Genomic DNA, 13,685 nt, shown 5'->3' with positions numbered 1-13,685 from the left:
ATGGATTCGAAAACGGTAAAACTCAACTGTTTAACTCTAGGGGAGTTGGAAAATGAGCCTATTTTCAAAAATAGTGGAGTGTTCCTTTAACGCTCATACAGCATTTCATTCAGTAATACTTACCATGATTGTACTTTTCAGTTGTTCGACGTTCTGTATAATTGTTCTTCATCCCGCAATCAGGTTCCTGTTTCACTACATCCAGTGTGTACACTAACATCCCTCCAGCAACTGCTGTGACCACAACTACTGGCACACATCAGGTGAGTCCACCTGCAGTCAAAAGAGGAAGTCAGTCAGTATTTGAAAGGATGATATTACTAATATGCGGATGTTGTTCTCTGCTTTTGAATTAGATTGAATTCTACAGACTTTGAACTCTGATATGATCAAAAATACAACAAAATCATCATGTTCTTGATAGTGATATATGTTGCGATATGCTATTTTCTTATGGAAAGGTGATTCAGAAACATGAAAAAGAAAAAATTCTTAAATTTCAACCAGTTCTTTTATATCTCAACCAGTAAATTGTAAAAGACTAGGTTGTATGGCAGATAGAAAGGACAGCTTGAAACAGTCAGATTGCTTTGATGAACAAACTATTTCAACTTCTTAATCTTAATTTGTTTCACTCCAGGAGTTTTCAAGTTACAACTCTCTTGGTCAGAGTCAGTTCTCGCAGTACTACGTTCCTCCTCCCAGTTACCTGTCGGCTGGGTTGCCCAGCAGTGATAGAGATGGAGCAGGTGTAGTGGCACCTGAATATCCAGCCATTAAAACTGAAGGCAGTGCCTCAGCAAACCTGCCCAACACAACAGGTGTGTTAGCATTATCCCTCTGTAACTTCACAATAAACCTTCTCACTTATTTAGAACTTTGTGAATATTAGTACTAGCATTTTTCCACCTACTGTAAATGGCTTAAAATTGTTTGTTTTCACAGCTAAAATTAGAATAAAAGAAATTACATTTCATATAAATCCACACACTCCCATTCAAAAGTTAGTGGTCAGTATTTTTTTTTCTTCTTTGTAGCAAAGCACGTTAAATGGACCAAAAATCACAGTAAAGACGTTACAATTTCTATGTTACAAATGTTACAATTTCTATTTCAAATGAATGCAGTTTTTAACTTTCTATTCATCAAAGAATCCTGACAAAAATGTTTCCACAAAAATATTAAGCATCACAACTATTTTCAATGTCTGTAATAAGAAATGTTTCTTGAGCAGCAAAAAGTATATTAGAATGGTTTCTGAAGACTGGAGTAATGGCTGCTGAAAATTCAGCTCTGCATCACAGGAATAAATATATTACAATAGAAAAGTTATTTTAAATATTGTAATAATGTTTCTTTCTTTTTAAACTATATTTTGAATAAATGTATGCAGCCTTGGTGAGCACAAGAGACTTTTTCAAAAACATTTTAAAATCTTACTGACCACAGACTTTAGAATGATAGTGTATATATTATACTACTATCATAAATTATACTAAAAATGGTAAATATTACTATATTAAAATGCATTTGGTTTACTTTAAGATGTAATTCAGATATAATTAATTTGAGTATTAATTGTTTCAATAGTAAGAGTTTAATAGTAATTTTAATAGTAACTGGGAGGAAAATGTTTGCCCTATCCTGGACTAGATTATGTTGTTGTTGTTATTGTGGATGTCCCTCACTCTTCTGGCTCTCACTGCAGTTCATGTTTTTGCTCATTCCATCAGATGCATCCCCAGGTGTGACGATCCCAACAGGTGTGGCTCTGCCTGCTGGGATGGCCCTCCCCACAGGAGCAGGGGACCAAGACGAGACCAACCGCAAAAACCCTCCTGGCAAAGCTAAAGGCAAAGCTAAGAAATCTGATGGTTCCCAATCCACAGACAATGACCTTGAGGTAAGGAAGCAACCTGGATAGTTTTAGCAACACTCTGAAGTCCAAAAAAAGTATACAAATGCAGACACAAAGAAAAAATGCATTAAATTGAGCTTGCTCAACTAAACAGAGAATCAGCTTTACAATTTTTTATTTATTTATTTTGCTGAATGTTAAAATGGAGAGTAGAGTAATGAATTATTAGATGAGCATAATGCATTGGGCCAGTTGTAACAAACATAAGGAACTCTTTCTTTTCTCAGCGTGTCTTCTTGTGGGATCTGGATGAAACCATCATCATTTTCCACTCTCTTCTTACCGGCTCATTTGCACAGAAGTTTGGCAAGGTACAGCAAATTTCTTTTACACACTGGCAGAAGTAATGCTTGTTTGTTTTTTTCCCCCCATTCTCACATTCTTGCTGTTTCCTGGGATGCTTTTGTTTTTTCAGGATCCAGCGGCAGTTCTCAATCTGGGTCTTCAGATGGAGGAGCTGATCTTTGAGCTTGCAGACACTCATCTCTTCTTCAATGATCTGGAGGTAAGCAGAGTGTAACACAAAGTTCAGTTTGCTTTATGTTCATGTAAATAACATTCACACCTCCTGTCAACACAGGAATGTGATCAGGTCCATGTTGATGATGTTGTCTCAGATGACAATGGGCAGGACTTGAGGTAATGAAACCAAGTCAGACTTTATGACGAGTTTTCCAACAATGTTACAACTTACACTAGCAAATAGCTTTTCAATAACATCTCAAAACACACATATTGCTGTTGCATTTACGACAAATGCTCTTCAAATGCTTAAAGCTCTAAGTAACTTATTTTGTTTAGTCTGTACATCTTAATATTGATTATTCTGGTTTAGCAACTACAACTTCTCCAGCGATGGCTTCAGCGGGCCCAGTGCAGGCGGTGGTCCAGGGTCCACCACAGCGGTACAGGGAGGAGTGGAGTGGATGCGTAAGCTGGCCTTCAGATATCGCCGGCTCAAAGAGATCTACAATGGATTCAAAGGGAATGTGGGAGGTGAGAGTGTCTCTTATCTCTGCTCCAAGCCATGCTGCATTTGCCCACAGGGTGGCGTTGTTACGGTACCATTATTACTTAGTCAAGTAGTAGTTCCCTGTCTTGCCTTCTGGCATACTTTTCCCTCCTATTTGGTTGATATCTAATCAAGAATACTGGAATGAAGTTCATGACGGCCTCATGTGTGCTGTCTGATTGAACTGACAGTAGTTATGCAGAAGAGGTGGTTCATTGTTCCAGCAAATTATAGCTTGTGCACAAGCCAACACGTACATACATGACTTCAGAAGCATTCATGCACATACTTCAGGAGCAGTGGTACAGTGAGAATGAAGTCACACCAAGGACGATAATTATAAAGATGTAGTTTTAAAAATTGTTCTAAATTTAAAAGAAGAGCCCACACCACAATTATAACATTAATGGCACAGAATAATTATATTGTTGGAATCACTTTCACAACGATTTCTTCCAGCTTTGACAGCCAGTCAGAATCCATCATGCCTTAAAGAGCTTGATCATTAAAGTGACAGATGGCATACCTATAGTGCATGCTTATAATAAACAAAACATTAATGTGCGTTTGTGTGGACGCTAATATAGTTAGCATTGTAGTTGCCATTATCATTTTCGTTCTTGGTGTCTACGGGCCTTTAGCTGTGTATTCTCAGTTCATTATTGCCTCACATTTTTGGTCCAATGAAATGATTGACATGCACTGATTACTGTTACTAATGCACACTAACGTTCAAAAGTTTAATGTCAGCAAGGTTTTTTTTTTTTTTTTTTTTTTGAAGAAATTAATACTTTAATTCCGCAAAGATGCATAAAAACTGATTGACAGTTGAAGTGACAGTAAAGACATTTATAATGTTACAAAATATTTCTACTTCAAATAAATGCTTGTCACTGAATCTTGAATCCTGAATTTAGCATATTGCTAAATAATACCTTTCATTTACTTAAAGGCAGAGTAAGTGATTTCTGGTAGCCAATGTTGATATTTGAAATCACCAAAACAAACACGCCCCTACCCCAAAAGGGTCTTGCCCCTATTTTGATAGCTCCGCCCCACATATACGTACGCAACCCAGGCAACGATTAGTTCTGTGAAACAAAGCAAAACCAATGTTACACCGTGTCTACGGACGTGAGCGGCGCGGCGCAACAAATCCCCGACAGAAAACTGCTGCCGGGTTCTATTTATGACGTGCTGACAAATTTCAAATGGTTTTCAACGGTCGTTTGATCGCGTCCAGTGTAGGCAGACTTTAGCTGTTGTAGACACGGTGTTACTCACCTACTGAGAAGAAACATAGCAACCTCGGCGTCCGATCGCAGGCCTCCACTCCTTGAGTTCTCTCCAGCGCTGGAAAGCTGATCCGATATTTACACGGGTCCTACTTCTTGCCTTATCGTTCCGCAGACATTTTCCTCTTTTGTTTTTTATCCACCATCCCTATCTTTCTGTCGCTCTGCTCGGCTAATGTCCGTCCCATGCACTGAACGCGCTCTCCTCCACATCACGAGTAGACACACCCCTTATTGCTGATTGGCTACAAGTTTGTTTTGCGATTCGGCCCGAATCAGTTTTCTAAAGCGTTTTTGAAAAATCACATACCCTGCCTTTAAGTTATTGAGGTTTTTTGTCATCACTGTTTCATTCTGTGATCCTGCATGTGGAATATGAATGACAAATATTTATTGGCCTGTTTTGGACATGTTTCCTACAATGACGTTTTGCATCTAAAACATACAATACAGGCACTGATGCACAAATGTGCATTTGTACTAGGTGTCTAAACTATAAAAAATGAATAAACTATTATAAACTCAATGATTTACATTTAGCAGACGCTTTTATCCAATAAAGGATGAAACTGGCTTATTCTGTGGTCCACAATAGTGCTGCTCCAGATGGCAAGAAGTGATAATGAATGAGATGCTGATAATAATCAATGAATACTAAGGAAGTTTTAAAAAAGGAATCATATCATGTTCCCGCAACAACATTAGTTGAACATGTTCCTCTGGTCTTTAAAAAAAATTATATTGAAAAAGAGTCAAAACCAACAGTGAGGAATGAGCCACAGAATCTACATCTGGAATTTTGTCGTTGCTGAACATTGAACATTGCTGCTAGTTGTGTTGCATGGATAAACTAGCTATACAGACCAGGTCCAGCAGTATCTTTAAATTACTGCTTACCAACAAGCCTAATATATAATGTCATTTAATGCCAGCCTCATCTGCTGTCCTTGCAGGTCTGCTGAGCCCAATGAAGAGAGACCTACTGCTCAGGCTGTGCTCGGAGATCGAGACTGTTACAGATGCCTGGCTGAGCACTGCCCTCAAATCTCCCTTGCTCATTCAGTCGAGGTGAGATCTGCCTCTGTTCCCTGAGCGTGCATAATTTAGAGGAAATCATCAGATCCGCCTTTAGGCATTAAACATTGTGTGTGATGTGCTGGAGCAACATGCCAAACAGGTTTCTCCTTCAGCTTTAATGTAGTGTACACACTAACAAAGGACTGATTGTTTTGGTGTTTGTTCACAGGGGCAGATGCATGAATGTTCTGGTCACCACCACTCAGCTGGTTCCTGCATTAGCTAAAGTGCTTCTCTATGGCCTGGGTGACGTCTTTCCCATCGAGAATATCTACAGCGCCACTAAAATAGGTAATAGGTTTGGTTTATCAAAAATGAAATTTTAAACATTTGCTCATGTCATTCCAAAGCCAGATGTTATGCAGAACACAAAAGGAGAATTTTTGAAGCGTGTTCACAGTGCTGTTTCCTATACAGTGACCAGGGGCTGCAAAAATATGACACAAACGAACTAGCTGTCAAAACCTAAAATAAACCTTTCCATAAATTTTTATTTGATAAAAAAAACCTTTGGAATACATGGGTTGTGAAAATTAGGCATGACTAAAGACTAGGGCTGCAACCAACAATTATCTTGATTTCGATTAGTCAACAATTATTAGAACAATTATTGACTAATCGTAGATTATTTCACCTATTAATCAGTGGGCTTTGATCGATTATTCAGCTTTTACAATTCATGAAACGTACTGAGTTGTAATTCTAACTGAATGCAACACTGACACTATTACGTCATGTAAAACAGGGCGGAAAAGCTGGGAGGTTTTAAAAGAGTGCTGAGGGAATTAAACAAATGAATATATGAATTAATTAATTATATGAATGTACCTCTGAAGGTTCTGGCTGTCTTTAGAAACGATTCGATGGCATTTGTTTTCATCGTTGCTCCATGTACTACCTAAAGGAAATGTTCTTAATCGCAATACTGCTTTGTCCACGGAGTTTACGGGAAACAGCTCTAATTCAGCTTTTCCATAAGCGCCACCTGCTGTCAGCGAGTGGATTTACAGAGACCTGTATTTACATTCAGTCTGTGTGCAGCAGTTTCTGTCTGGCCAAAAACTGACCGAATTTGCATGCCCTGCTGTAAATTTTGACCGGTTGATGAAAAACAAGCTTATGTATTCTACACATTTAAACAATTCAGATAAGTTATCTAGAATTATTCATGGAGCAGATAAAATACATTTCATCATTTATTAATCAATTATCATTTTGACATATCTTTTCTTTATTTAAAGGCTGAAATGTGAGGTTTACCTTTTTATGAAACTTTTTCAAAGCTTTATTTGAGCATTTACATTAGATATTTCAACATGCTATTAAACTGTTGTCAGTCAAGTTGTCATTTAAAATCCGAACATCATTGGTAATGTTATTTTTTTAGTTATTATGCAAACAAAAAGTCATTTTATTTGTTGTTTGTTGATTTTTAGATATAAAACTTGGTGAAGTGATTTATGTGTCGGTACTTTTTGAACATCTCCAGCACATTTTAACAATACCGTGATAATACTAGGGTTGGGTATCGTTTTGAATTTTATCGATTCCGATTCTGCTTATAGATTCCGATTCTTTTCGATTCCCAGTTTCGATTCCAATGTGATTAAATAATGATATCAAACATTTATCCTGTGTCTCTTTTTTGCAAACCATTTATTGGAGCTGAATACCATGAACAAAAACCAGTACTTCTGTGATTTGAATGTTTGTAACACAAATGATACTGTGTGGCTGAAAAGACTGTGAAGCTGTTTCATTCATGACAGATGACAGCTGCTCTCTTTAGGTCAATGGCAGCGCGAACGCAAGTTTAAATGTTCAAATCACACTGGTGTGATCGTACTCTGCACGGACGAACCAATAAGTGATCACAACATTGATCGCACACGTCAAAGTCTGAGGAATGAAGCAGACGAATCATTGTAATTTAGGAATAGTATCACTCCTGTGTCTCTTTTTTGCAAACCATTTATTGGAGCTGAATACCATGAACAAAAATCAACAGGCTACATAAAAACTGGACTCTTTAAGAGCTGTTTGTGTGCAAAATAGAACTGCATGATTCTGGATAAATTTAGATTTTTTTTAATTTTTTTTTCCCAAATGGAAGTTGTGGTTCTCTCATGATTCTGAAGATAAAACATTAGAAAACTAAACTAAATCACATGTAATTTATGAATGAATGATTAAATGACTCAATCAAGATGTACTTGTTTCATTACTGGATGAATCCGCGTTCTTGAACGCATCTCTTGTGATTCAAAGACAAATACATTTTAACAGCCCCTTTTCGCCACCTACTGGCGTAACAATGTAATCGATAAATCTTCATTTGAAGCGTCAAATTACTTTCAAAAGGTGATTTATTCTATTTTAATCACTACCATACACCAAATGTAGCCAAACTTTGGAGCGCTTAGATTAGCGAGCAAGGTCCTGGCAGATCGCTAGATCCGGTCCTCACAGATGAAGAAAAAAAAAAGTGCATAGGAGTCGATAGGCGGAAACGAAACTTTAATTTGACAACAAGTTTTCGATTCCCAACCCTAGATAATACTGATAACCGTTACATCCTTAAAGTGTTATATAAATAAACGCAACGTGAGTTTACTGGAGTGCCGATTGCAGACCTTGTGCAAACATCCACATCGCTATGATCATATGCTTTCTTAACTGCTGCTTTCCCACGCTGTCATTTTCGTTGTGTGTTTAGTTTGTTATTAAGAGTAAACAGAGTAGAGCACATATTTGCATGCTCATCTAAATGTCATTCAGCAGCATCAGGATATTTGCTAACAGTGTACTGTTCAAACTTCTTTTTACCCCTAACCGAAGAGGGAAAAAAACACTTTGCCGTGAGTATATTGGGGTCTTTACACATGACAGCATTTTTTGTAAAACTTTCCCACAATCTACTGGCTCGACTTTGTTTGCACTTCTCATCAGCGTGTCTTATTTTACTGGACTGCATGTGGGAGATGCTGAATTACAATCTTGCTCTACAGCACCACACTGGTCAAACCATGTTAATGCAGGCTCTTACATTAGGTCATATGAGATCAAAGGACTACTCGACAACAAAAATATTTGTCGACAATCTTTTTTTTTGTTTTTTTTATGTCGACTAATTGTTTCAACTCTACTAAAGACCATAAGATATCATATGGCTTCAGAGGACTTTATCAGGATGTTCTTTGAAATTCACCTTGTGTTCCACAGTATAAAATGTATGGTTTTGAATGTCATGAGGGTTAATGTATGTATGATGACAGTATGTTCATTTTTGGGTGAACTCTTGTTTTAAAATCATTGGTATCGACCTGAAACAGCACCAGGATAAATGTACCTGTTATGTGTAACACATTATCTGTGCGTGTCTTATTTTACTGGACTGCATGTGGGAGATGCTGAATTACAATCTTGCTCTACAGCACCACACTGGTCAAACCATGTTAATGCAGGCTCTTACATTAGGTCATATGAGATCAAAGGACTACTCGACAACAAAAATATTTGTCGACAATCTTTTTTTTTGTTTTTTTTATGTCGACTAATTGTTTCAACTCTACTAAAGACCATAAGATATCATATGGCTTCAGAGGACTTTATCAGGATGTTCTTTGAAATTCACCTTGTGTTCCACAGTATAAAATGTATGGTTTTGAATGTCATGAGGGTTAATGTATGTATGATGACAGTATGTTCATTTTTGGGTGAACTCTTGTTTTAAAATCATTGGTATCAACCTGAAACTGAGCACCAGGATAAATGTACCTGTTATGTGTAACACATTATCTGTAACTGCTGTTAACAGGAAAAGAGAGCTGCTTTGAGCGCATCATCTCTCGCTTTGGGAAGAAAGTGACCTATGTTGTTATCGGGGACGGTCGTGATGAAGAGTTTGCAGCAAAGCAGGTACAATCTCAATACCAGCATTTGGACATTTTATACCCCTATCAATGTGATCATATCACTATATAATACCTCCTATTATGCCAAAATATTCCTGATGATACTGCTATTCAGGGGTTCCCAAACTTTATGATCTAAATTATTTACACAAGATACACTAACATTAAGAAAACATGAGTAAAATGTTTTTGAAAGAAGTCTCTTTTGCTGCATTTATTTGATCCAAAATACAGTAAAAACAGTTATATTGTGAAATATTATTGCCATTTAAATTAACTTTTTTTCTATTAGATTTTTTTAAATGTAATTTATTTCTGTTATGGTAAAGCAGAATTTTCAGCATCATTACTCCAGTCTTCAGTGTCACAAAACTCTGATTTGCTGCATATTATTTTTGTGGAAACTGTGGTACTTCTTTTTCCAAGAATACTTGATGAATAGAAAGTTCAAAAGAACAGCATTTATTAAAAATATATAAATCTTTTTGTAACATTATAAATGTCTTTACTGTCACTTTTGATTAATTTCATGCCTCCTTGCAGAACAAAAGTATTAATTTCTTTCTTAGAAATAGAAGAATAGAAATTCCTTACTGACTAGGGCTGGGTGAAAAATATCGATATCTCGATATTAATCGATTCTCATTTTTACGGAATGATATCGGTTCTTAAATCCCAAGACTCGATTATTCTAGCCTGTTTTCAGTTAATGGACGGAACATTGAAGGGTACTTCCCATCCAATAAATTGCAATAAGCATTGTGCTTTGGTACTGTTAATATGAAGCAAAGTCTCAGATTTCAAATTCTGTCTGTTCAAACAATAAATGCCGTTTTGGCGGTGTTTAATGTGGAGTGACAGATCGCTGTAGCGCCACAATTCAGCGGACACGTGAACTAATCATCTCCTCCACATTAATACCAGTTTCAGCACAAAATAAACATGACTAAATATCCGAAGGCAAGTTAAAAGAGAGAGTACAACTTTACAATCCGTGTCCTGTCTCAAGTAATCGCTCAATCAGTGTTTCAGCCGCGCAAAGACGACAATATAATGGCTTGTAAACAATGTCACGTAACGTCGCATTTACCTCAGAAAAAAACAAAACATATTCGGTGACCATAAACTCATTAGTCATATAGAAAAATAAACTGTAAGGAGGGGCATTTTGCTTAATATATGAACCATATAACATATTCATTATATTTTTTACTGTTCTTCAATGTTTAATTTATGTTTGAATAAATCCATCAAGTTTTTATGACAGCCACCATTATGTTTATATTTAAAAAAAATATCGGCCGATACCGATCTTCGGTCGATCGATCGGAGCATCTCTATTATTATGTAATTGTAACTTTATTATTTTAAAAACTTCATTAAGTGAAATTTTAACAAATCAGTTAATTTTAACCTTCAATATTATAGTAATGTAGTACCAAATGACTCTCATGTATATTTTACAGCATTAGTTGAGAGAGTTTTTTTTTCCCTTGAGAAAATTTGGCATGTGTACCAGATACAGTGGGTACGGAAAGTATTCAGACCCCCTTAAATTTTTCACTCTTTGTTATATTGCAGCCATTTGCTAAAATCATTTAAGTTAATTTTTTTCCCTCATTAATGTACACACAGCACCCCATATTGACAGAAAAACACAGAATTGTTGACATCTTTGCAGATTTATTAAAAAAGAAAAACTGAAAAATGCTCAGTATTTAGTAGAAGCACCCTTTTGATCTAATACAGCCATGAGTCTTTTTGGGAAAGATGCAACAAGTTTTTCACACATGTGACCTCATGATTCATTTTTGCTCTGACATGCACTGTGAGCTGTGAGGTCTTATATAGACAGGTGTGTGGTTTTCCTAATCAAGTCCAATCAGTATAATCAAACAGAGCTGGACTCAAATGAAGGTGTAGAACCATTTCAAGGATGATCAGAAGAAATGGACAGCACCTGCGTTAAATATATGAGTGTCACAGCAAAGGGTCTGAATTCTTAGGACCATGTGATATTTCAGTTTTTCTTTTTTAATAAATCTGCAAAAATGTCAACAATTCTGTGTTTTTCTGTCAATATGGGGTGCTGTGTGTACATTAATGAGGAAAAAAAATTAACTTAAATGATTTTAGCAAATGGCTGCAATATAACAAAGAGTGAAAAATTTAAGGGGGTCTGAATACTTTCCGTACCCACTGTATGTAGCCAAAATAATCGATATTGAATCGAATCAGTAATCGAATTGAATCGCAAGCTTGTGAATGAGAATCGAATTGAATCGTGAAATTTGTGTCAAAACCCATCCCTATTACTGACCGCAAACTTTTAAAAGCTAGCGCATTTAGTAACGTTCCAACTCTCCAATTTGAATAGGCCTGACGAAAAGGTTCACAAATGTTGCTTTATTCTATTGATTTACATTTTCATTGAAAGTTCTCTTTATTGATCTGTGTATGTTTGATCTAATCTGTGTGCACCATCACTCTTTAGCACAACATGCCGTTTTGGCGAATCTCGTCTCACGGAGACCTGATTTCCCTTCACCAAGCTCTGGAACTGGACTTCTTATAGATGGAGCTGGAGGTAAGACATGGATCTCTCCAGCTGCACCCATCAGCAATCCCATCCACCCCTTACCTGATCCAGCGCAGCCGTGGAGCAGCTGACGTAGACTCTGGGACGTTAGCGGTCACAGACAAGAACTCAAGACGGTCTGTGACACGACCTCACAAGCCCTCCATTCCCTCAATGGCAGCTATCCTCCCCTTAGGTTGACTCTTGCACTGGGACGCCACACAACCGTACACAAGGAAAAGAGGAAAAAACTGTCTCCCATTCTCATTGCATCTTTCTCTTGGAAAAAGGATGTACTTTACCATCTTCAACATAACTGGTTTCACCAAAGGAACAACCCATGACCAAAGGACTGCACTGGCACAGAAACTTAGGATTAAACTTAGTTTAAGTCTTTTTCTGCATTCTTTCTAAAGGGCTGAAAAGTAAGTTGGAGTCATTTTGATTTGCACTCATTCCAAAGGTCAGGTTCTTATTAGATGGCAGGTTACATGCTTTAGAAGCCTCCAAGAAATGATGTGATTATTTCAGTTCTTAAACAGGATCGCAGACGTGGCCTGTTTAATATGTGTACAGATGGTACCAACAAGGTTTAGCATAGATCCCACTTAATTTTTCCTGTATCTATGGATTTTCCTAAATGTTCCTCAGTTCCTGGGATCTACTTTCGTTTACTCTTCATACACACTTTATCATTTCTGCTTTAAATTAGGCAATATGACGAATTACAGAGTGCCTAATGGAAACCATTTGTTTTTGTACAGTTTGTCCCTCTTTTTCTTTAAAAGAATAAATCGCCCAAAAATAAGAATTCAAATTATTTGAATTTTGATTTGAAATTATATGAAATTTGAATGGAAAAGTGGACTTCAAACTCCAAAAATCACCATAAGTCAAATACATCTAGTGTGTGTTATCTGATGGAAGTCATAATGAGTACAGACCTAAATTTAAATGGTTTACAAACAGTCTTCTTCCCCTTTGTTTAGCTCTAAAGTCTAACTCGGTTATTAGTGTTTTGATGATTTCAGAAAACTGTTGGATCTCAGCAATCTGTCTCTACTCACGTTTTACTGCATGGAAAAGAGCAGCATTTTTGTGTTAAGAAAGTTGAGTTTTATGGGTTTGAATCAACAAAACGATGACTTTTTTTATTTTTGGTTGAGCCATTTCTTTAAAAATCCATATCAAGGGGATGTTTTGAGGGGAACATAGGCTCCTGGATTGATACTGTCCCATGTTAAATGTCTATAATGCAATTATGAGCCACATGAACTAACTGAATTCTCGTCCCCTGAGGAAAGTCACATGGCTGAGTGGGATTTTGTAAAATTACCTCTTGCATATAGCCAAAATTCCCCATGGATTTGAAGCTGCAGGGCCCCAGCCTGTGACCGTTTTTTTTTTTCATTTGTACATGTTTGGGAGAAAAACTGTGTGATAGTGTGCAATACATTTCTGGTCAGTGATAATTGATTTTCAATTATGGTTGAAGGTGGTTTTACGAGCAGGTTTGGGTGTAATATTCCTAACTGCTGCGAGATTTTGACTGAACATTACTGAGCCTGAAGAAAAAGCATTTTCACTCAAGCAGCTTTGACAATTAAGAATGTGTGTACTCTTCATTTGTTTGCATAGATGTGTGTGTCTGTGTTTTTTTTTTTCCTGTATATATTTATATTGTGCCTTTTAACTATAATCAACAATCAGTAAGTGTATTATCTTAAAAGGGAATTACTGAAATATGACAAACATTTGCAATATGACAAACATATGTTTGTATTGTTTGTTTTTCTGGTGAAGCGTTACCTTTGACTCGTAGGCCTATGCTGTTATCTGTTGTTTTCTTTTAGTTTGGTACTTTTGATGTGCTCTGACTTCTTTTCTGCAG

General features: G+C 36.8%; 1 protein-coding gene across 3 annotated transcripts in view; it reads left to right on the top strand.

The window, feature by feature from the left end:
• The window catches only part of LOC107738590 (eyes absent homolog 3-like), a 24,164-nt gene extending 11,235 nt beyond the window's left edge, over positions 1–12,929 (top strand). For all 3 annotated transcript variants that reach the window (XM_016550358.1, XM_016550359.1, XM_016550357.1), the window contains 11 exons: positions 184–263; positions 641–821; positions 1,734–1,903; positions 2,146–2,229; positions 2,334–2,423; positions 2,499–2,557; positions 2,754–2,914; positions 5,179–5,293; positions 5,472–5,593; positions 9,120–9,220; positions 11,711–12,929. In XM_016550358.1, the coding sequence (XP_016405844.1) occupies positions 184–263; positions 641–821; positions 1,734–1,903; positions 2,146–2,229; positions 2,334–2,423; positions 2,499–2,557; positions 2,754–2,914; positions 5,179–5,293; positions 5,472–5,593; positions 9,120–9,220; positions 11,711–11,791 (1,244 nt within the window). In that variant the 3' untranslated portion in view covers positions 11,792–12,929. The remainder of the gene's footprint in view (positions 1–183; positions 264–640; positions 822–1,733; positions 1,904–2,145; positions 2,230–2,333; positions 2,424–2,498; positions 2,558–2,753; positions 2,915–5,178; positions 5,294–5,471; positions 5,594–9,119; positions 9,221–11,710) is intronic.
• The last annotated feature ends 756 nt before the right edge of the window (positions 12,930–13,685 follow it).

The sequence above is a fragment of the Sinocyclocheilus rhinocerous genome, unplaced genomic scaffold (genome assembly GCF_001515625.1).
Source record: "Sinocyclocheilus rhinocerous isolate Xijiao unplaced genomic scaffold, SAMN03320098_v1.1 scaffold525, whole genome shotgun sequence".
Classification (NCBI taxonomy): Eukaryota; Metazoa; Chordata; class Actinopteri; order Cypriniformes; family Cyprinidae; genus Sinocyclocheilus; species Sinocyclocheilus rhinocerous.
The sequence above is the reverse complement of the archived record's forward strand: the minus strand, read 5'-3'. Positions and strand labels throughout refer to the sequence as shown.